General features: G+C 36.6%; 1 protein-coding gene across 1 annotated transcript; it reads left to right on the top strand.

Annotated features, from left to right (window-relative positions):
- Nucleotides 1-18,202: 18,202 nt before the first annotated feature.
- Nucleotides 18,203-21,295, top strand: LOC105037495 (uncharacterized). The gene is made up of 3 exons (XM_073249665.1): nt 18,203-18,648; nt 18,762-18,925; nt 20,836-21,295. The coding sequence occupies exons 1-3, from the start codon at nt 18,405-18,407 to the stop codon at nt 20,977-20,979; spliced, it is 552 nt and encodes a 183-aa protein (XP_073105766.1). The 5' UTR covers nt 18,203-18,404; the 3' UTR covers nt 20,980-21,295.
- Nucleotides 21,296-24,384: the final 3,089 nt, after the last annotated feature.

Genomic DNA, 24,384 nt, shown 5'->3' on the forward strand with positions numbered 1-24,384 from the left:
AATTGATTTGACTCGCTGACTTGATCAATTTATTGGTGTCTAAATAAATCAACGAAGGACCTCCATTGATCTTACACTTTTTTTGCCAATTTGATTGATTAGTCTTGATGTGGTTGTTTGGTGATTCAAACTAGCCCATGTCCTTAGGGTTAATCATAATAGTTATGACTAATTAGGATTAAAGAGACTACAATTAAAAATCTCTTCGTTAATATTAAGTCGTAGGGTCTTCCACTATTGTAGATTGCTGTGCTCTCTTCGATGTTGACTATTTTTGGTTAGATACAGTGGTTCAGTTACATCAGAAGAGAAGCAACCACTCTATTGGTATGAGATATTATGGGGTGGAGATGGGGTTGGACCCAAGATCTGTCAGATGAGGATCCAATGATGACTTAACTCGTGCTCAATGGTGGATCTGACTTAACTAAAGAATGAGGCCATGATCTATCAGGTAAGGTCTCAGGACTTAGAGATCAAGTCAATGATAATTTACTTGAAAAGTATTAGGTAAGAGTTATCCACTCATTGGTTGAAACATTCATCAAGATTTGTCAGGTGAGATGGTATGTCAATCGATGGGACTGCAGTACCCACTAGAAATTTTAACTCATAAAGAAGTTTTTGCTTTCCAATCGAGGAGTGTTGGGATCCAAGAAATAGTAAAAATTAAGTTTATTTTTAAAATAATTTTTTTAAAATAAACTAAAATCAATTACAAAAATCTAACCAAAAATTTTTTCTCTTCATAAAAAATTATCTGCCTCCAATAGTCTAGCCTGCATCTAGAAATCAATCAATTATCATGTTCCAACTGTAAGGATTGGCTAAGAAACTTGAAAAGTGTTTTGAGTTTTGAGAAGCTAGGTTATGTCTTAGACTAGAAAATACCGACAGAAATCTTAAAAAGTTCAAGAGACACACCTTTAGAAGATATGTCGAATCTGCTCGTGATTGACACTAACCTAATAGTTTCTTCTACTATCAATTGAGTAATAGACTCTGATTTTAGTGTATACTTATGCACTTCAATGCAGGATCTTAAGAAATGTTGAAGGTTGAGGCTAAGAGAGGTGACCCTACGAGTAGGCAATGGAGCAAGAGTTACTGCTGTGGTCGTAGGGACCTATCCTCTTCGATTACCATCTGGTTTCTATCTAGAACTAAGCGACTGTTACTGTGTACCTAATGTGAGCAAAACTTTAATTTTTATTTCATATTTATTATAGGATGATTATGAAATTAGTTTCAATAAGGACCATTATACCATTTATTTTAGAAGTAAAATGGTTAGACAAGGTCACTTAATCAACAGTCTTTATCATTTGTATATCAATGTAGATGAATCAGTTAACTTATCCGAGCAAACAGTGAGTGTCGTTGGATCTAAGAGATCCAGAGATGAGATTAACCTAAAGTATATGTGGCACTTGAGGCTAGATCATATTAGAGAAAAAAAGATTAACAGACTGGTGGAAGATGGTCTTTTAGACTCATTCTCGGATTAGTCATTTTTAGTCTGTGAATCCTGTCTTTAAAAGAAAATGATCAAGCTATCCTTTGTAGGATATGGAGAAAGGACCACTGAGGTACTGGCTCTGGTATATTTGATGTATGCGGTCTATTTGATATGTCAGTCAAACAAGATTATATCTACTTTATTATTTTTGTCGATGATTTTTTACGATACATATATGTATTTCTTATGAGACATAAATCTGAAACTTTTGAAAAGTTCAAAAAATTCAGATATGAGATAGAGAAGCAAATTAAGCAATCACTTAAAGCACTTCGATCAGATCGAGGAGGAGAATATCTGAGTGAAGAATTTTTGATTATCTCAAGAAAAATGGTATAGTCTCTCAATAGACTCTATTTGAAATACCTCAGCTGAAGTTTCAGAATGAAGAAATTAGATCTTATTGGATATGGTTCGATCTATGATGAGCTTCATCGACCTCTCTTTATTTCTTTGAGGACACGTCTTAATGACTGTCAACTACTTAATTAATAAGGTTCTCTCTAAATTCATTCCTACCATACCATATGAGATATGACATGGTAAGAAGCTAAATTTTGGTTACCTCAGAATTTGAAGATGTCTAGTCTATGTCAAATGGTAATAGACGGATAAGTTAGAGGTTAGATTTATGAGAGATTATTTTATAGAGTACCTAAAAGAATTTTTGGGATACTATTTTTACCTTTTGAAGGATCACAATATGATTGTAAGCCAGCATACCAAATTCTTGAAAAGAGATTTTATCCAGGATAAAGGTAGTGGGAGAAAAATTTAGCTCAAAGAGAGTATGTTTGAAGAGCAGTGTGCCATCGAACCTAAAGAACCCATTCCACCTCGTAGATCCACTAGGATCTCATATCTTTCTGAAAGATACATAGGTATGCTGATAGAGGATGTAGAGAAAATGTTCCTCATGGATGATATAGATCATGTTGATGATCTTAAAATCTATGACAAGACGATGTCCGACATCGACTTTAGAAAATAGTTGGAAGCGATGAGATCAGAGATTAACTTGATGCATACCAACTAAGTCTAGACCTTAATAGATTCACCTAAAAGAATAGTTTCTATTGGATGTAAATGGATCTTTAAGAGAAAGATTGATTTGGATGGAAATATAGAGATCTTTAAAGCAAAGCTTGTGGCTAAAGATTATAGTCAACATAAAGGCATTGACTATCAAGATACCTTTTCATCAATAGCTATGTTGAAATCTATTCAAACACTCCTTGCTGTTGCAGTAGATCATGACTATGAGATATGGCAGATGGATATGAAAATTATCTTCCTGAATAGATATCTTGAGGAAGATCTCTATATGGAGCCGCCTCTAGATTTTACTTCCAGTGTAGAGATCACAAAATCTGCAAGCTGCAAAGATCTATTTGTGGATTAAAGTAAGTATCTCGAAGTTAAAATATTTGATTTAATAATATGATCAAATCATTTGATTTCATCAAGAATGAAGAAAAATTGTGCATGTTCAATTATTCTTCGTATTGTACGTGATGACATCCTCCTAATTAAGAATGACATTCACATGATGACTTCTATGAAAGTTTGGTTGTCCAAAGAGTTCTCTATGAAAGATCTTGAAAATACATCCTATATTTTGAAAATAAAGATCTATAGAGATAGATCTAAGAAGATGCTAGGTTTGTCACAGCAACTGTATATAGAGAAAGTGCTGAAGCGGTTCAACATGAAAAACTTCAAGAAGGATCTATTGCCCTTTAAGCATGAAGTTCATCTCTTCAAGAAGATGTGTCCTAGCACACCTGAGAAGATTCAGCGTATGAGCAAGATCCCTTATACTTCTACTATAGAGAGTCTCATGTACGCTATGCTATGTAATCAACCTGATATTACTCTTATATGAGTGTCACAAGTAGATATTAGTCGAATCCAGATGAGGAGCACTAGATTGCTGTGAAGAATATCTTTAAGTACTTGAGAAGGACTAAAGATCTCTTCTTGATCTTTGGAGGAGGAGTCTTGCAGGTACAGAGATACACAGACTTAGATTTTATGTCTGACATTGATGATAGAAAGTCTACATCAAGTTTTGTGTTCCTATGTAATAATGGTGCAGTTAGTTAGAAGAGTTTCAAACAACTGATCATTACAAATTCTACCATGGAGACAGAGTACATCGCCGCATCAAAGGCTGCTAAGAAAGGATTCTAGTTTAAGAAGTTTGTTATAGAATTAGGTGTGATGCCATTAAATGCCATTCCACTTTTCTGCGATAACAATGGTGTCATAGCACTTGCTAAGGAACGAGGTCACCAAAAGTCTAAGCACATCGAGCGATGATTTCATCTGATTCGTGAATACTTTGAGAAAAAGTTTATTGAGATACAGAGAGTCGACTCCATAGAGAATATAGTTGATCCGTTGATCAAGCTGTTGAGCCAACAAAAGACTGAAGCTCACCTTGAGAAGATGAAGCTTAGGTTTATGACCAATTGACTTTAGTCAAATAGGAGTTTTTAGATGTATGCCCTATAAGTCAGATTGACAGACACATGTACACATTCTAGAGCTATAATTTTGTAATTAAAATTTTGAAATAAATAAATTTGAATTATTTTTCATTCATATTATTTTTAACTTATGTCCATGAATCATTCGAGAAATTAACAGATGATGATATATATTCTCAAGAGTTAAAAATTTGAAGTACATATCATTAGTGATTAATTTCTAAATGCTTCTGATCGATAGATTATCATAGAGACAGTGACTGATCTAGATAAATCGATGTACGAATCATTTTTTTTCGTAGATAGATGAGTCTTGAGTTGACAATATGGGGACACTGGAGTAAGAGTGTAGATTTTTGATGGAGATCTAAGGTATGAGTGTGATCAATACGAAAAGTCACTAAAATGACTACCCACTTATCGGTGACTTATTCAAAATTACAGTTGTGTGGATACTTCTTTGACCTGCGGTGCCTCGGCTGTTCATAGTGGGATTGATGTAATTTGACTGCACCAACACTTGGTTACTTAGCCATTCGAAACTTTGAGGTGTATGTTAGCCACAGTAGATCCATTGTAGGAATAGGATCCACATCAAGATGAGATCTGTCAATCTCGATAGATAGGGAGAGTTCCTATGCAATTCATGAGACTGAGTCCTAAAATTTATGATCATGGTAGGTGAATGATGAAAAAATTTTTTTATAAGATTTTATATAGACTCGAGTTGATTGAATCTGACATACGACGGACGAACGGGTTTGACGAGTTATCCTTGATCTGCATCTTATCAAAACTCACGACAGAAGAACCGAACTACATGATAACTATACTTAGAGATTTAATATTTTATTCTACTGAATTATCACTACATACTATTAGGTATCACTGATAGATTGTAAGACTCGTCAAGCATCGTCATGATGATCGATGATCCTTGATGGACAGAGTTGAAATCATTCCAGCCAGTTGAAATGAGTTTCAATGATATTATGATAGAGATCATAGTATGTCTCACTATCAGATAGTATAAAACCTATGGGATCACACACAAAAGAGATTTTTATCTGATCAGATAGTTGATTAGTGATTGTGAATCATTATTGAATCTAACCGTCAATATGATTGATGATTAATCTAGTGCAAGAGTTGCAATGAAGCAACTCGCTAAGAATTAGTGAGTTATAGAAAGATTAATTAGCAATTAGATTGTTAATTAGCTTAATTTGATGAAGCATCAAGGCTAGGATCAAGTCTAATTGAATTGAATTCAATTTAACTTGGTTTGAATTTGATTAGATCAAGCCTGATTGGATTATGAGATCATCCAATCTTAATGAAGATCAATATCTTGTTTAATTAGAATTTGGATTTGATCTAATTTTTAATTAAATTAGGATTTAACCAAGAGATTTTAGGTTCCTATTTGGACTGAAAATCCTCCTCTAATTGGGTGCAACTAAATCTTAACCAAATGGGATTTGATTAGGGTTTGTCTAAGGCACCAAGAGAGAGCCCAAGTGGACTAGGACTCTCTCTCTCTCCCTTGGCACCTAAAACCCTCCACACCTAACCTTCTCATGCCGTCCCCTCTCTTTATTATTTGCATGAAATTTCCATGCTAATTCCCCTTCATGCTCAAGCCTTCTTACGCCCTCTTTCTCTCCCTCTTATGGATAAGGATGAGATCAAAATTCAAAGGAGTTTGAATCTAATTTGACCTTATCCCTATCCCTATTTTGGATGCCTAATTTAAAAGGAGTTTTGGCATGGGGTCTTGGAAGATTTCATCATGAAAAATATCAGATTTAGGGGGTGAATAAGGTGAGGGGCGGTGGTCTTCATTGTGTGAGTGAAAAAGAGGAAAGGCATCTCCTCTTGTGGTGAGATCCCTAGGGTTTTTCTAGGGTGGCGTGGGTTGTGAGAAGAAAAAAATAGAGAGGAGGGTTCTTCTATTCCTTCTTCTTGTTCTTCCTCCTCCTCTTCTCCATCATCTCTGAGAGGGTCTAAGAGAAAATGATGGAGAAATTCTTCATCAACCATCAGGAGGTGGCTTCTGCAAGGGTGCTAGCACCTCGATGAAGCAATAGACCTCTGATCGGATATCCGTAGAGGTCGGATACATGTATGGCTAATCAAAAAATCTTGGAGTATACCACGATCATCAGTTTGCAGTGAAGATCAACCCACATAAAGGTGAAATAATTTTTATTTAAATCTGATTTATTTTCAGCATCTTAAAATGCAAGTGATCGATCTTGTTAGCCTATAGTTTAGATCTATTAATGCATATTATATAGATCAAAAGGTTTAATCTAGATTTAAAATTCTTTCGCTGTACTTTAAATTTTTATTGCATGCATGTTTCCGGATATGCAATATCCTTCATAAGTTAGACGGAGCTTGAGAACAATAGAGAAAAGAGAGAGAGGAAGAGCAAAAGTGTGAGTTGTTCTCTAAAATCGAACTTACCTCGAGGGTCTCCTTGTTACTACTTTATATAGAGATAGAGTCGTAGGCTGTCACATCTGAATCCGATAGGCCATAACCCCTAGTTTCTTAGATTGTTGGCCTTAGTCTGGTAAGCTGTTAAGATAAAGAATTTGCCCACTAATTTGCGAATCATGGTTGTTAGTCATGGGGGTCAGTTGTAGGTTTTATCCATGTTCTAAAAGTTGTTAGAAGATTTCAATGAGTCACCCACCTGGCTAAATAGGTTGGTGGCTTGAGGTCAGTATAAAGCCAGGGTCCATCCTTAAAGTATCAATGCCTATGCCTTAGATTTTAGGATATTATCTTTCTTTCTGTCGATTATAGAATCTCGTCTCCTATCGTTGGTAAGATTCCAACCCTGAGGTCGATAGATATCTAAGCTAGGAGTCAGACAGAAGCCGATGACATAAAGTTGTTCTATATTTGATTCTTGAATTTCTTCTTAGTGTTCAAGGTAGTCTTGTTGAGTCGTCGGTGAGTGCTAGGTCATGATTCGAGGAGAAAAAGATCGGTTCAAAGAGCGGATAACCTCCATAATATAGTATTTATTAATATCATCATTATTCATAGATGTCACTCTCATGTCCTACTAGTCAAAAATCTCCTTGTCATATTTAATATGTTGATGAAAATCATTGGTTTAGATATTCTAGTTCGCATTTGATAACGTGATAAAAGGGGAAGAGATAGAGAGAGTAAAAGGGGACTAAGAAGTAGATCAAAATGGCAAACTAGGAACCTTAAGCTCTAAAATCCAATTAATGTAGGATAGTAGGGATTAAGGATGCCTACTGTGCTAGTGGGCCTTGAAGCGAAGGATGATGGTTATGAAGGATTGTTGCTAGCTAACTAGATTCTGAGGACAATGAATAGGAAAACTTAAAACTTGCTCTATTTATAGTGCCTTAGATGTGGGATGATGAACCAAACAAAATTTAGTGCTCTTTTAAATAGTCAAATATAAGTCTACAATCATAATAGATCAAATAATGCACATCAATTATGTATGCAGAATGATTTTGAATTTTTAATCAAAATAGAGAAGTAACATATGAACCTAATTTTATATATATATAAGAAAGAACTTAACACATAAAGCAATTGATTAGTGTAGCAAATAAATATTAATAAAATTGTAAAGGAATTGATATCTCCTAATATTTGAGTATATAAGCAGCAAATACTAAGTTAAGAAATTGATATGTCACCCAAATAGTGAATTGGGTGAGCTCCTTTGACTCTTTATGTACATGCATATGATGGACAAGGGTTATACATCTCTCCAATAATTTTATAAATTAAGGAGTTGGTTCTACTTTTTTCAAATTCTTTTTCCATGTTTATTTGCTAATGTTTCTATTTTTTGTGATGTCACATGTTTTTAGGATGGAAGTGCTTGCAAGTAGTAGCAATAGTATCTTTGTCATTTGTCACTATCTAGGTTGTTGTAGTAAGGGCTCCTCCTTTGAGTTGCTCTATTGTTGATCAATTATTTTGATTTTTTAGTTTTGAACATATTTTTACTTTTTCTTTGATTTGGAAAAGGCAGATTTTTTAATGGCCCTTTTCATTTTGATTGGTTTTGCTTCTCGATGTTGTGCTGGTTCAGGCATTGTGCTATTTGTTAACTTTGTGGGGTATGTTCTTTTGAATCATATCTTATTTAGGATTTGTTCGGAGGAAATATTGTCAAGTCCAGGAGGATCAGCTAAGAGAAGAGAATTAGAGAAGAAGAAATTGTACCTAAGACAGTAATTATTAGGGTCATAGGCCCAATCCCTATAGGATAAGAGAGGAAAAAAAAACAGCTCAAGGACAATATTTCAATATCTTTAAAGAAAAAATATTTGTATCTCAAAGATTTCAAGATATAATATAAAAAATACAAAGTACTCAGTCAGTAAGAAAAAGATGTATCTACGAAGCAAATCAAACAAAAAAATTAAAAAGATTCAGTTTTGAATAGGAACCAAAAGTATATACGAATTTAATCTCAACTTCACCCAACCAAGCTCAGTGATGTGTGCCATACCAATCTTCTGGATGTCGGTGCTTAAACTCCCCTCAGCGGTCATTCGAGAGATTAATCGTCTATGCCAAAAATTCATTTGGGACACATACCACACAGAATGCAACATTAGGCACTTGCCTAATTGGAACCAGATTTGTAAGCCAAGACATTATGAAGGTTTGGATGTCAAGGATCTCTCCACTGTCAGTCAGGCCCTCTGCTTAAATAGTGGTGGAGATACTTTAATGATCGTCAAAAGCCATGGTGCAAGCTAATTACTGCCATCTATTACTCAAGAAGTTTATCCCTGGAGCCATCAAGTTACCTAATCAAAACTATCTCGCCTTTCTAGAGAAGCATTCTTACTTTATTTGGATTGTTTAAACAATGTTTTTGGCCGAATCTGGGCAACAGAGGCCTTATCTTATTCTGATGTGATCACTAGATTAGAGATAGCCTTTTAAACATCTCCTATCCGAGCCTATTCTACTTTGCTAAAAATCAGAACATTTCAGTTGCAGTGTTTTTCCAGCACAACCTTGAGTCAAACTTCATACACCTAATGAGATTCCTAGCCCGAAGGGAATTTCACTATTGTATGGGTCTCCTTCACCAGTATCCTCGGACATCTGAACTTGATAAATTGGTTTGGAAGTGGAATATCACTAGTTCATATCGGATAAGTCAATGCTATAAGTTCTTTATGCATGGTGGCGTGATTTTCTGCTTTGGCCACTTCATTTGGAAGCTCCCGATTTCAGAAAAAGTTAAGCTTTTCACATGGCTTTGTTAACATGATAAAATCCTGATGGCAGTTAACCTTAGCAAAAGGGATGTCTTTGTGGGAAGAAGATGTCCACTATGTGACGAAAACAAGGAATTCACGGATCATCTTCTATTATAATGTAGTTTCACTAAAGATTTTTGGTCTATCATTTTTACCACCTTAAATCTTCCAGCACTCCCTAATACACTCAAGGCTTGCTGGGATTCATGGTGTGATAATCCGGCCCAATTGGGCCCAAAACCAGCTCACAAAGCCCACTAAGCCCATTAAAAAAAAAAAAAAAAAAAAGAAAAACAGAGTAGGAAGACTCCCGATCGGAGTCTTCCTCTTCTCCGATCAAGAATCGGAGTCCTAGGGCCATTGAAAGACCCTAGGACGAGCTCTATAAGAACCCTTCCCCTCTCCTCTATGGGTAGACCCTGCAGCCACCGATGATTGCCGGAGATTTTTCTCCGATTTTCCCGATTGAAGCCGCGGCCTCCTATTCTTGTGCTTGCCGGAAAACAGAGGCCGAAGACGCCGCCGGAGCTCAGGTAAGGCTCCAACCTTTCTTCCTCTCCTTCTTCCGTTTCCCCTCTGGCCCCAAACAACATTGTCGGTCGCCGACTTTGCCGAAAATTGAGAAGAAAATGATGCCCTATTTTTTTCCTGTTTGGCCGAGTCATCTTTCATCCTTTTCCGACCATCGACGCCGTCGTTTGCGGCATCTCACCCTTAGGTTTGGACCCCCACCCCTCTATCTGTCTTTTCCGAAAGTCATGGCCGCCGGTGATAGGCCAATGACCGGAGAAATCCGTGGAAAGGAGGCGGTCTCCTGTTTTTCATTTTTTTTTCTAAATCTCCCGCCGGCCGAGCCTCACCGCCGGCGTTCTGTTGCTCCCTGCTGTCGGCCGCCGCTGCCGGACCATCGACCGTGCCGCTGCAGCCCATCGGACCACGGGCGACGCCCCTCTGTTCCCCTCCCGTTCAGCCAAAGAAGAGGAAAGAAGGAAGAAAAGAAGAGAAGGAAAAAGAAAAGGAAAAGAAAAAAAGGAAAAAGAAAAAGAAAAGAAAAAGGAAAAAGAAAAAAAAAAAGAAAAGAAAAGAAAATGTAAAATAAAAAAATAATAAAATAGAAAAAATAATAATAAGAAGAAAAGAGAAAAATTCCCTCTTTTCCCTCTTTCTCCCTATTTCTCTCTCTTTATTGTCTCTCTCTAAAAAAAGAAAAAGAAAAAGAAAAAGAAAAAAAAAAGAAAAGAAAAATATAATAATAAAAAAAATACATGTGAGAAAAAGTTTTTCTCATCTCTCTCTTAAGTCTTTCTCTCTCTAGAATTAGACTTTCTCTCTCTACCTTCTCTCTATATTTTCTCTCTCTAGATTTTCTTCTTATTTTCTCTCTCTAGATCTTTCTCTCTCATTATGGATTTCGTCTCCCTAGGGTCATTCTCTCTCTGATTGCATCACAGACCCTAGGATAAATTTAAGATGAAAATATGATGATCTGAGACTGCTCCGAAATTCGTACAGTAGATTAGATCCTGATCCGATCCTTCTTCGAAATTGATAATATCAATCATGGTTAATCTATATTAAGTCACCTTGATATGACCTCTGATGATCTCAATCATGATTGCCACTTTTAAAGGATACGAAAATTCTCTCTCCACTTTCTCTCTCTACTTTCTCTCTCATGACCAACTTTCTCTCTCTAAAAAAAAAATCTATGAATCCTGTATCGAGTCATGCCTTCATCTTTTAGAAGCTTATATTGACTCTAACAAGATCTGAAGTTGCTTTGATATCCGTGCTGTATGTCAACCTCATCTGATCGTATCAAAGATCTTTCAAATTTATTAAAGAACCCTATTGATTGATCTTGACTTTAATTCGATCTGTGCCTCACGATTTCTTGATCAAGTCACTTGAATCTGACCCTCAGATCAGAGATCCTGAATTACCCTGGTATCTGGATGGTTCGACACATCTGGACAACAGTCCTCTTTCCTTATGATTTAATCTTGTTATATTTATGGAATAGAATTTGATAATGATTTGATATTTTAAATAGGATTAGCTGATTCTTCTAACGAAGTCTAAAGATCTAAGATGAAAGAGGTAAGTAGTGTTTACTTTTACTGAATTTATCTGGTATATTATGAATTAAATAAATTTATGCATGCTTGCGATTGTAATTATTTATTGAAATAATTGTTGAAAATTATTTATGATGAAAGTTAATTGTAGAAAATTATTTATGATTGAAGTTATTTGTTGAGCAATTATTATGATGATATATGATCTCAAAGAATGTTATGATTGATTTGACTCGAATATCAATTAATTTTATTATTCTTGAAAATAATATATGAATTGGAAGACAATATGAAATTGACAACCTGACTGTGTTGAGGACCCCGCCAATGGGGGCATATACGTTGGCAATTGACTGTCCTGAGGATTTATGTCGCCAGTGAGACCCGCGACATGTCGCCAGATAGACCAGCGACAAAACCGCCAGTTAGACCAGCGGTTCCAAAGGACTTGGCTGCCAGATGATTCGCAGCCCACCGCAAGCAGACACGCGGTATTATGACCCTGCCACAGGGATAATGTAGTCATAGTCATGGTTGGTAAGAAGAATTTAAGAAATTGATGAATTTAAGAAGAAAAGTATAATTAAAAATTATGATGAATTGACTTTTATATATGATTGACAGTATGAATATGATTTCATGAAATTACATATTGATTTGTTATGCATAGTATTATTTGAAATTAAAGGTATACACTGCTTACTGGGCTATTTAGCTCATGATAAGTTTTATGTTTTTCTTACAGATCCAGAAAATTAGCATGATATGAGATTTCGGTTGGGAGAGTGATTAGAGATGGAGTTAACTCATTGATTTAGGATTTTTCTCAGAATTGATTCAAGACTTTTAGTTTTGTTTTAGTGTTGACTTTGTCAGACAGTTACTTTCTTTTGAACACTAAGTTTTGATTTGTTATTTGAATTAAGGTTTGATTATTGAATAAAAAAAAAATTTATTTAACTGTTTGTGAAGATATCATGATGAGATGCCTTGCATGCTTATGAAAAAAGTATTCTATAAGTATGCGGCAGTTGCCATGACCCTCGATTCAAATCTCGGGTCGGGGGTGTGACAATTAATATGGTATCAGAGCTTAGGTTATAATCTTTGGGGATTATGATATAAATAATAAAAATGATTAGGATTTGATAGATTAATATCAGAGCTTAGGTTTAAGATCATTGAGATTATAAAGTGATATCAAAACTTTATGTATGATCAATAGGATGTGACCGAGTGGAGTATAATGGATAACATCAGAGCTTAAGATTATGATCATTAAGGACGTGATAAAATGATATAAAGTTTAGATTATGATCACTAGAGAATATGACTTAAGTGGTATTTGAGCTTAAGGTTATTATTATTCGGGATTGTGACTTTAGTGATATGTGAACTTGAGGCTAAGATCATGAGGAACATGATAGATATAAAAGAAAGGATTCAATAATTTGATTTCGAATCAATAGGTATTATGATGAAATTTATGCATAAGTGGCATATGATGTCTATAATAGAATTGAGGAGTTATATCTTAGATTTCAATTAGCAAGGTTGATCTGAGTACGAGAAGTGTTGACCCTAGAATGAAGTGGGAGGTATTGATATATTATGTTAGGTATATTTGATGACATTGGAATGCTAAACCTATATGGATAAAGGACATGATAACTTTGTTGATTTTGATGTTAATTTCTTTGCAAAGAAAGGTTGGTTTGGAAGTTGTCTAAATGATTGTAAGGTAAATCGAAGGTTAACTCAAATTAATTCTAGACATATTAGATTCTTGAGGAGTGGTGAAGTTTATGTAATAAGTTCAAATATAGAAGGTGGATGAAGATTTAATTTTGATGTGCTATGCCTAAGAGATAATAATGACAAGGAAACCTTAAATTTTATCCTAAATTGTATATGAAATCTGAAAGTTGGATCTATCTCTGATTGATTTAATATACAAAGATATCTTTTATTTTTGATAGACTTAGATAATTTGGTAAGTTGAGATCAGAGTGCGCAGCAAAAGCGTGGTGGTCTGAATTGATTAGAAATATTAATCCTTTAAATCTAAAGATATTATGAAATACGTTAGTTGTAAATAAGGAAGGATTTTACTGATAATAAATGGATGCTAGAGAGAAAATCTATCTGATCAAGGAGAGACTCAAAGCAGTATAAGATAGACAGAAAAGTTGGACAGATAGAAAAAGAAGAGAATTAGAAATTTATTTTGATGATCATATTTTTCTAAAAATATCACCTACAAAAAGTGTCATGAGGTCTGGGAGACATGGCAAGCTGAGTCCGCGATAAAATGGACCTTTTAAAATTTTAAATCAAGTAGGAGATGTTGCTTATGAACTAGCCTTACCACCAGATCAGTGTGATAAAGTATGAGCCATTGCAAGTTCACGAAGATCTAACCTATGAAGAATTTTCTCTCTGAATTATTGATCGAAAAGAGCAAGTTCTAAGACGGCGTATCATTTTATATGTAAAGATTCATTAGAGTAATTATGAAGAGAGAGAGGCCACATGGGAGCTTGAAGATGATATGAAGACGAGATATCCACACTTATTTGAAAATAAAGGTATGTTAAATTTCGAGGACGAAATTTTTTTTAGGGGGGTAGAATGTGATTATCCGGCCCAATTGGGCCCAAAACCAGCTCACAAAGCCCACTAAGCCCATTAAAAAAAAAAAAAAAAAAAAAACAGAGCAGGAAGACTCCCGATCGGAGTCTTCCTCTTCTCCGATCAAGAATCGGAGTCCTAGGGCCATTGAAAGACCCTAGGACGAGCTCTATAAGAACCCTTCCCCTCTCCTCTATGGGTAGACCCTGCAGCCACCGATGATTGCCGGAGATTTTTCTCCGATTTTCCCGATTGAAGCCGCGGCCTCTTATTCTTGTGCTCGCCGGAAAACAGAGGCCGAAGACGCCGCCGGAGCTCAGGTAAGGCTCCAACCTTTCTTCCTCTCCTTCTTCCATTTCCCCTCTGGCCCCAAACATCATTGTCGGTCGCCGACTTTGCCGAAAATCGAGAAGAAAATGATGCCCTGTTTTTCCCCTGTTCGGACGAGTCATCTTTCACCCTTTTCCGACCATCGACGCCGTCGTTTGCGGCATCTCACCCTTAGGTTTGGACCCCCACCCCTCTATCTGTCTTTTCCGAAAGTCATGGCCGCCGGTGATAGGCCAATGACCGGAGAAATCCGTGGAAAGGAGGCGGTCCCCTGTTTTTCATTTTTTTTTCTAAATCTCCTGCCGGTCGAGCCTCACCGCCGGCGTTCTGTTGCTCCCTGCTGTCGGCCGCCACTGTCGGACCATCGATCGTGCCGCTGCAGCCCGTCGGACCACGGGCGACGCCCCTCTGTTCCCCTCCCGTTCGGCCAAAGAAGAGGAAAGAAGGAAGAAAAGAAGAGAAGGAAAAAGAAAAAGAAAAGAAAAAAAGGAAAAAGAAAAAGAAAAGAAAAAGGAAAAAGAAAAAAAAAAAAGAAAAAAAATGCAAAATAAAAAAATAATAAAATAGAAAAAAAAATAATAAGAAGAAAAGAGAAAAATTCCCTCTTTTCCCTCTTTCTCCCTATTTCTCTCTCTCTATTGTCTCTCTCTAAAAAAAGAAAAAGAAAAAGAAAAAAAAAGAAAAGAAAAATATAATAATAAAAAAAATACATGTGAGAAAAAGTTTTTCTCATCTCTCTCTTAAGTCTTTCTCTCTCTAGAATTAGACTTTCTCTCTCTACCTTCTCTCTATATTTTCTCTCTCTAGATTTTCTTCTTATTTTCTCTCTCTAGATCTTTCTCTCTCATTATGGATTTCGTCTCCCTAGGGTCATTCTCTCTCTGATTGCATCACAGACCCTAGGATAAATTTAAGATGAAAATATGATGATCTGAGACTGCTCCAAAATTCGTGCAGTAGATTAGATCCTGATCCGATCCTTCTTCGAAATTGATAATATCAATCATGGTTAATCTATATTAAGTCACCTTGATATGACCTCTGATGATCTCAATCATGATTGTCACTTTTAAAGGATACGAAGATTCTCTCTCCACTTTCTCTCTCTACTTTCTCTCTCATGACCAACTTTCTCTCTCTAAAAAAAAAGTCTATGAATCCTGTATCGAGTCATGCCTTCATCTTTTAGAAGCTTATATTGACTCTAACAAGATCTGAAGTTGCTTTGATATCCGTGCTGTATGTCAACCTCATCTGATCGTATCAAAGATCTTTCAAATTTATTAAAGAACCCTATTGATTGATCTTGACTTTAATTCGATCTGTGCCTCACGATTTCTTGATCAAGTCACTTGAATCTGACCCTCAGATCAGAGATCCTGAATTGCCCTGGTATCTGGATGGTTCGACACATCCGGACAACAGTCCTCTTTCCTTATGATTTAATCTTGTTATATTTATGGAATAGAATTTGATAATGATTTGATATTTTAAATAGGATTAGCTGATTCTTCTAACGAAGTCTAAAGATCTAAGATGAAAGAGGTAAGTAGTGTTTACTTTTACTGAATTTATCTGGTATATTATGAATTAAATAAATTTATGCATGCTTGCGATTGTAATTATTTATTGAAATAATTGTTGAAAATTATTTATGATGAAAGTTAATTGTAGAAAATTATTTATGATTGAAGTTATTTGTTGAGCAATTATTATGATGATATATGATCTCAAAGAATGTTATGATTGATTTGACTCGAATATCAATTAATTTTATTATTCTTGAAAATAATATATGAATTGGAAGACAATATGAAATTGACAACCTGACTGTGTTGAGGACCCCGCCAATGGGGGCATATACGTTGGCAATTGACTGTCCTGAGGATTTATGTCGCCAGTGAGATCCGCGACATGTCGCCAGATAGACCAGCGACAAAACTGCCAGTTAGACCAGCGGTTTCAAAGGACTTGGTTGCCAGATGATTCGCAGCCCACCGCAAGCAGACACACGGTATTATGACCCTGCCACAGGGATAATGTGGTCATAGTCATGGTTGGTAAGAAGAATTTAAGAAATTGATGAATTTAAAAAGAAAAGTATAATTAGAAATTATGATGAATTGACTTTTATATATGATTGACAGTATGAATATGATTTCATGAAATTACATATTGATTTGTTATGCATAGTATTATTTGAAATTAAAGGTATACACTGCTTACTGGGCTATTTAGCTCATGATAAGTTTTATGTTTTTCTTACAGATCCAGAAAATTAGCATGATGTGGAATTTCGGTTGGGAGAGCGATTAGAGATGGAGTTAACTCATTGATTTAGGATTTTTCTCAGAATTGATTCAAGACTTTTAGTTTTGTTTTAGTGTTGACTTTGTCAGACAGTTACTTTCTTTTGAACACTAAGTTTTGATTTGTTATTTGAATTAAGGTTTGATTATTGAATTAAAAAAAAAATTTTATTTAACTGTTTGTGAAGATATCATGATGAGATGTCTTGCATGCTTATGGGAAAAGTATTCTATAAGTATGCGGCGGTTGCCATGACCCTCGATTCAAATCTCGGGTCGGGGGCGTGACACATGACGACATCAGAAGGCAATAAGCAGCAGGTTTCCAACTGTAGAATGTTTACTAGCCACTGCTTCTTAGTGTTTATGGAAGGAGTGTAACCTTTGTATCTTCCACTTCCAAGCTATCATGCCTTTAGATACAACACGACTCACGGTATTTACCTTCCAGAGCTGGATATCCATTTCCTCAGATCCTAGGGTGTAATAACTAGCGCTTCAACTAACTCATCTTTCTGACTCTGTTTGCATTTGAAAATTCATTTCAGCAGAGGCACGTTCGGCAGGCAAAACCCAAGCATCTCTTTATACTGTCTGTCGAATACAAGATAATTTTGAAAACAGACCCTCTTTCTCCTCTTGGGTCCCTCAATTTTTTTTTTTTTTTACTTACTTTTCATCTTCTATTTGATGAGATTTTCCAATGTAACGGGATCCTAAGTTCCATGCATGCTAGGCCCCAATCTACTCCTGTTTCAAATTTAATATCTAACACTTTCTCGGGAAAAGAGCTTCTCTTTCTCTTGGTTTCTCAAAAAAAACGTCACCCAACCAAGCTATATCATTTGAACTTGGAACCCCTTCCTCTAGGAATCCACAAATAATTTGTCTTACAAGTTATCAAACAGAAGAAGCATTCCGTTCCCAACCCATCCATCAAGCAAGATCACCATAATCACCATTGTAGCATGTGGCTGTGGGGGATAGCAGGGGAAGGGCATCAAGGCTCATAATTCTCTTAACGCAGAGATCATAAAAATATCATGGTCACCGATGTAAATTAAGGCTTTTCTTCACATCACAGTTAAATAGAGCATAAATCCTCTGCAGCACGTGATTAATACTGCAGAATGCTGTCCGTAGAAGATGATAGATTGACTAAATAAGTTTATAATGACGATAACACGCATCACTGCCAACCAATGCTTTCTTATGTCAGATCATGCTTGATTTAGCCTGTCACACACGAACACTTGTTCACCCCAAACAAAATTAAGTTCCTATCGCATTCCACAAAGGAAAAGGAGCTTGCGGATGGTTCGGCACTTTGATTGACTTCCTCAATTTACGAGGGTTAGGGACAGAACCACGAAGACCCTCGAGCTGTCCAACCGGTAAAATGTTGTCAAATTTCCCCGGACAGCGACAGCACGCACAACCCCAACAACTTTCGGTGCATGACCCACATTCCTTCCCTCGGCTATTTTACCACACGTTGGAACACATTCATAAAGATAAGCCTCAAGTCTGGCACTCCCGTCAATAAAGAGGTGGTGGGTTGTTACAGTTAGGCATAGCAAATGCGTTTGGAACTTCCTTCTCAGTCCATTGATGCCTCTCGACATCCACACAGAGACTTGTCTTGATTCCTTCTCTACTCTATTTATAATAGTCTCCTCCAAGTCCCCCAGACTTTCAAAAAAAATAAAACTATAGAGATATCTTCAAAGCGAAGAGAAACAGAGGAGAAGGATATGGGGAACTGCCAGGCGGCGGAGGCAGTGGCGACGGTGATCCAACACCCAAGTGGCAGGCTGGAGAGAATTTACTGGCAGCTGAAGGCCAACGAGGTGATGGCAGCCAACCCCGGCCACTATGTCGCCGTTATCGTCACCACCATGTCTTCGGCGTCCGACTCGCCGGTGAGGCATCTTAAGTTGCTCCGACCGGACGACACGCTCCATATTGGCCATGTTTACCGCCTCGTTAGCTTCGAAGGTTAGTCGTTAATTTTTCTTTCGGTTGGTGATATTTCTCTTAGTCTATATATTCATGTATTCTTTTCTTTTTTTTTTTTTTTTGTTTCTTTAATTTTGATGATTTTGTTGTAGAGGTGTTGAGAGAGTTTGGATCGAAGAAGAGAGTTAGGCTGAGTAAGTTGCTCATGAAGCAAGAGAATAGGAAAAAGAATAATCATCACAAGGAGAGAAAGGAAAGAGGAACAGAAGATGGTGATGGTGGAGATTCTAATCAAGAGAATTCTTCTTGTTCCATGGTAAATCTCTTTAATAGCTACTGGTACAGTTTGACGTATAAATTTTGAATTTTGTTGGGAGAATTCCACGGTTTCTTAGACAAGTCACCTTTGGTCCCTTATTGTGACAGTTTCTGGTCTCTGTCACACAATTATAAACATCAAACAAGCTGTAGTGGCATTAATAAAGTGCAGCCGGAACCGGTTAGCGTAATGGTTATGGACGCTGGTGGCCCGCTAATCCGGTCCGGTAGTTAGTTGTTGGTGGTTAGTGGTTAGAGACTAACATAGGCATAAATCCAAAAACATAAAATCAGATTTTAGAACAAAAACTTGATAATATTGATCACAAAAATTTCATAATTTCTACACGCATGCTAGCAAATGAACATATATATATATATATATATATATATAGAGAGAGAGAGAGAGAGAGAGAGAGAGAGCAAAGGACTAGGAGAGACAATTTTCTTCTTTTTTTGGGTAAATCAGATCAAATTAAATAAATCCAGAATAAATATATTCATGAGAATTAGAAGATAAAATATTTAAAAATTAAGACAGAAGATTATCTGTGGAATCCTATAATATAGCGTTGGTATAATGTGTCATATAAATTATCATCCAATTGCTGCACTATTTGCTTCAGTATATTATTTTTTTAAATAGATATTTATATTTTTTTATCCCAATTTATTGTATATATCTACTGACCTAGTTTAGATAAAAATATGAATTTTAACAGTCTATGGATAATTTTTGTACAATCGAGTGATCGTTTGTCGGTTGCTTCTATTAGGTGAAAATTAATTAGTCATGAATGTGCACATAGTGTTGCAGGTATGAATATTTTATAGTACTTAAAATAATTTTTCACTATAGTATAAGGTTTTGTTGGGATGCAAGTATAGGTATCAAGATAGTCACAAATAAAACCAATAAATTTAGATAAATACTGTAAAATTATTGAATACCGGATGCATAGTCAAACCCAATCGGAATCTGGGAAGTGTAATAAAATTTCAATACAAACCTGATTTGCGTATAGGGATACAGAGGATATGGATTTTACCTGGATCCAGCCCATTTATGACTCTGCTAATAGTATGATTATGTCCAAATGGGATATGCCTTTTCTCCATGCTTTTCATATACATGCCATGCATACTTTTCATAATTTGTTTAAAATTTTGACTTTTAAAAGTATAAATTAAGATATATCATACAATAATTGCACAAGGTTTAGTGTTCAAGTTGATGTTAAGGCCTGAAATTGAGTCTGACCTGGATCTAAGCAAGTATGATTCAAGCCCCCTAGTTTTTTTTTTTGAATCATGATTTCAGAATCAACCTGATGTAATCAGTCTAGCTAGTGAGTTAGACCTAGCTCCAAAATCATGACATGAAATTTATCTGGATTTGGTCTACGTCAACAATGCCTTAGTTCCAATGTGACTTATTTCTGACTTTTAATTCGATGTTTCGTTTCTCTCCAGAAGCATGGTGTTTATAGTATGTTAAATCATGGAATTAGAAATTTTTATGTTGACAAAGACTTTTTATGTTCATGACTCTCTTTGTTATGTTATAGCTTTCTATTTCAGAACTATCTCTTTTAATAATCATACCTATGGAAAAAGGGGGCAAAAAAAAAAAACTCAATTCCTAAAACTAAAAGTTAGAATTGAAAAAAAAAAAGAAAAAGAAGAAAAGAAAGAATTTTGAAATCTAAGGCAAAGTTGGATTCGCTTACTTTAAGTGGGGTGTCTTTTTCAGGACTTTTCCCAAATGTCTTTAGGTTGAAAAAAAAGCTCCTTTTAATTTGAAGATTGTGATGATTTTGGTGCCTCTGATTGTTAACATATCTTTCTTAGTTTCTCAAATCTTTCTAATCTTAAAGCAGCTATGATAATTCAGTATTCTTTTGGCAGATGGTGGAAGCAGAAGAATATCAAGAAGAGCAGACACATCAGGTGGGTGGTAGCAACATTGATATTAGTAGTAGCGGTGGCAGTGTGTCCAGGCACAGACAATGGAGGCCAACCTTGCATAGCATTGCAGAGATTGGAATTTAAGTCCTCCATGCTTGCTACTTGATTGTTTGAGAAAAATTGCCACCGGACGAAGCCATTCGGATCCCATACATGTCATTCTTCATGGGCTTGCTTCGGGCCTAGTTGGTGATTCCTAGTTTGGTTGAAATTTTTTGTATCTTTCCAATGATATTTGTTGTTGTCAATGTGACCGACTTGTAATAATTATGGAGTTATTATCGTACTCAAAATCTATTATAGAGTTGTGATCATAGTCAAAGTCTAAGTCAGTTAAGATGCGATACATACTATTGTATATAAGCAATTCATTACAATTTAATGTGTAGAGATTTGATCTTCTTCTTCCTCTTATATATATATATATATATGCATTACCCAATATCTAGAATAATATATATATTCTTTAGGGAGTGTTGTTGTCATGTTATGTAGCCGACCTAGATGCTGGGTTTGAGGCTTGATAATTATTAACATTATCATGGCTATTCCAAGTCTGGATAAGAAAAGTAGAACGCTAATATCAAGTTGATATTTGATTATAAACATATATCAAAAGCTATGAAGGAATCTATATTTGACTAAGAATATGTGGTAAATGATGACTTACAAAGCTAACCTTGAACTATAAGGAAAGGTAAATAATTATACATACAATTATGGTTTAAGGCCATTAATATTATGAGTTTTGGAGTCTGCGAGTTTTGGAGTCGGCAGAGGATAGTTTCACAGAAGTCTTAAAATTATCAATATATTAAAAAGATTTTGTGGACTTGTACGCTAAAAAATTATATAGTATTGTGAAGGTGACCTACCGATCTTATCGACCCCTCCACTTGGGGCACATCCAAGGCTACTTGATGAAATTATATCAGATGCGGATCTGGGATCTTGATCCTGCATCTATTTCAGACCACCAACTTGACTAGTCATGTAGATGAAATCTACAATAGATATCTATGACTAACAACCTTGATCCAAAGATAGTGGATACAATTTTCTTCCTTAATGAATGGTTAGAACATAGCTCAATAGCCTGAAGAATCAGGCCTAACAAACTTACAGATTCTAGCTAATAGTCTATGATTCCACCTCCTGATAAGAAAGATACAAAGGAGACCCTCAGATAAGCAAACTCAATAAGGAAAAGGAAGGAGAATACTCCACTCTCTCATATCTTCTCTCTCTCTTTTTTACTATTCTCAAGCTCCAGCTAACTTAAGCATCGAAGGGTCTCTCATCTAAATACCCCCAACGAGTGTGGATTTCTCTTGAATATTTCCTCCAGCATCTTGGATCTCAGTCGACATCCAACTCCAGCTATATTATCATTTTTCTGGAGTCTTACGGCAATAGATTAACACTAGAGGAAGGATTCTAATTTTTTTTTGAGAGAAAAGAGAGCATGGTGTGAACGAGAGCATATAACTCCATTACCTCCTACCAACAATCCATCCATCATAGCCTCAACAGTGCTGTCCATGGGTTCATTGTAGTGTAGCCCCTAGCCATAATAGACCTATAGCCACTTGATACCCTAGCTTACTAGATCTAAATGCTAACCAGTATTGTGTGGTGGCTCCAACTAGTGACGGAACAGCAACATCATGCAGAGTCAAATCCTCAAGTAGTTCCTTCCCATCATAGTCGGTGATCTCGCTCTCAAAGCTCAAGATCAAACCCCCTGGCAACACTCGTCATTCCTCCACCCCTTCGACCAGTCCTCCTTTCGTTGAGGCTTGAGGGAGGAGGCTCGGTCGAGAATTTCTTCCTCCACTAAAGATTCGACCCCGGGCTACTCTCTCAAGATATTGAGCACCACCTTGATAAACTTCAGAATGGGCCTTATCAGAGTAATGATGACCTCAACTTCAACTCCAAACCTCCTTTCTCCTAGATCATTTTGATTTAGCTGATCCCCAATCAGTTCAAGGTATTTCAGTTGGAGACATGTGATGGCTTCATAGACATCCTCGATCATTTGCAGGATTACGGGACCCTCATGATATTGCAGGGTGCCTTGAATGCCCTTTTTTACTTTGCTTTTCTAGCCACTCTCAAGAAGTCAGTGTAGACGTAGTATTCAGGACTCCAATCCAGATCCATTTATTCATTCGAGTAGCTTGGTAGGCTATTCATTTTTTACTTTGACAGTAATCAAGCACTATGAAGAAACTCTGATAACCTCTTCTCTCTTCGCCAAGAAGAGAGCAAGTCGCTACTAGCTATGTTGTACACTTCAATGCCACCATACTAGATGTGCGCAACCTCGACAAGTCAGTGGCAATATCGACGCTCAAGTGAGAGCTACAGAATGAATGCCTTATCTTTTCTCTTGATAAGACTTTCCCAAAAGATTACACTGACCTGCTCGCTCGGGCCTGGAAGTACATCCAGACGGAGGAAGCCCGGGTGGTGCGCAAGCAGGCAAAAAGAAAGAAGATCTTCAGTAAGAAGTAGGGTTGGAAAGATCCTCCGACAGTCCGAGTCAGAGGAGAATCTTCCTGACCACCTAATAGCTGCAGATCGAGGAGCCTACCCCAGCGTTTCGATAGCTACACTCCTTTGTCCACCCCTCGTTCCCAGATCCTGATGGATCTTGAGGGCTAGAGATATCTATGGGGATCTGAGCCAATGAAGAATCTTTCGGATAAGAAGAATAAGAGGAAGTATTATCTTGTCCACCATGATCATGACCACAATATGAAAGAATACCACAAGCTCAAAGACGAGATTGAGGCCTTAATCTAAAGAGGTTACCTTAGCAAGTACATTCAGAAATAGTAGAGTCAAGCATCCGATAAGAAACATAACGACAATCAACTGATAATTGATACCATCAATGCTATCTCCAGCCTCACCGATAGCATGGGGGGTGGAAGACCCAACCAAGGAAGAAAAGAGATGATGTTCGAGAGGCATTATTTTTTTTTTGATAATAATTTTTGAAGGGAGTACACCCCTCTTTATGGCATTATCGTCATGTTACTATTGATAATAAGCCATAATATAAATAGAATTTCAATTCACAATGAAAGTCTAACTAACATTTTATTTTACGATACTTTTTGAGGATAAAATTACTCACTGACCTAGAAAAAGCACGGACTTAGCTGAGACAAAATGGAATGAGGTTCGGTCCCAACAATAGTGCGTCCAATACAGCCTCGAAAAGCTCTTAGGGCTCGAGATGACCCAATGAGGAACCGCCCTAGGGCAAGCTGAGGGAGGTAGATCCCCCCACTGGACCTTGCATATGAATGAAGCTTCAAGTCTCCCAAAGCTCAGGAGATCAAAAAGGGCTTGGTATCTACAAAAGCACAAAAGATCTCTCTGAGGCCTCTTGAGATCCGAAGGTCCAACAATGATGAAGGGGCTAACCCTCCGGAGACCCCACTCGACCACTTGAGGCTGGCGACGATGTGAATA

This window comes from Elaeis guineensis, chromosome 15, assembly GCF_000442705.2.
Source record: "Elaeis guineensis isolate ETL-2024a chromosome 15, EG11, whole genome shotgun sequence".
In the NCBI taxonomy this organism is placed as follows: domain Eukaryota; kingdom Viridiplantae; phylum Streptophyta; class Magnoliopsida; order Arecales; family Arecaceae; genus Elaeis; species Elaeis guineensis.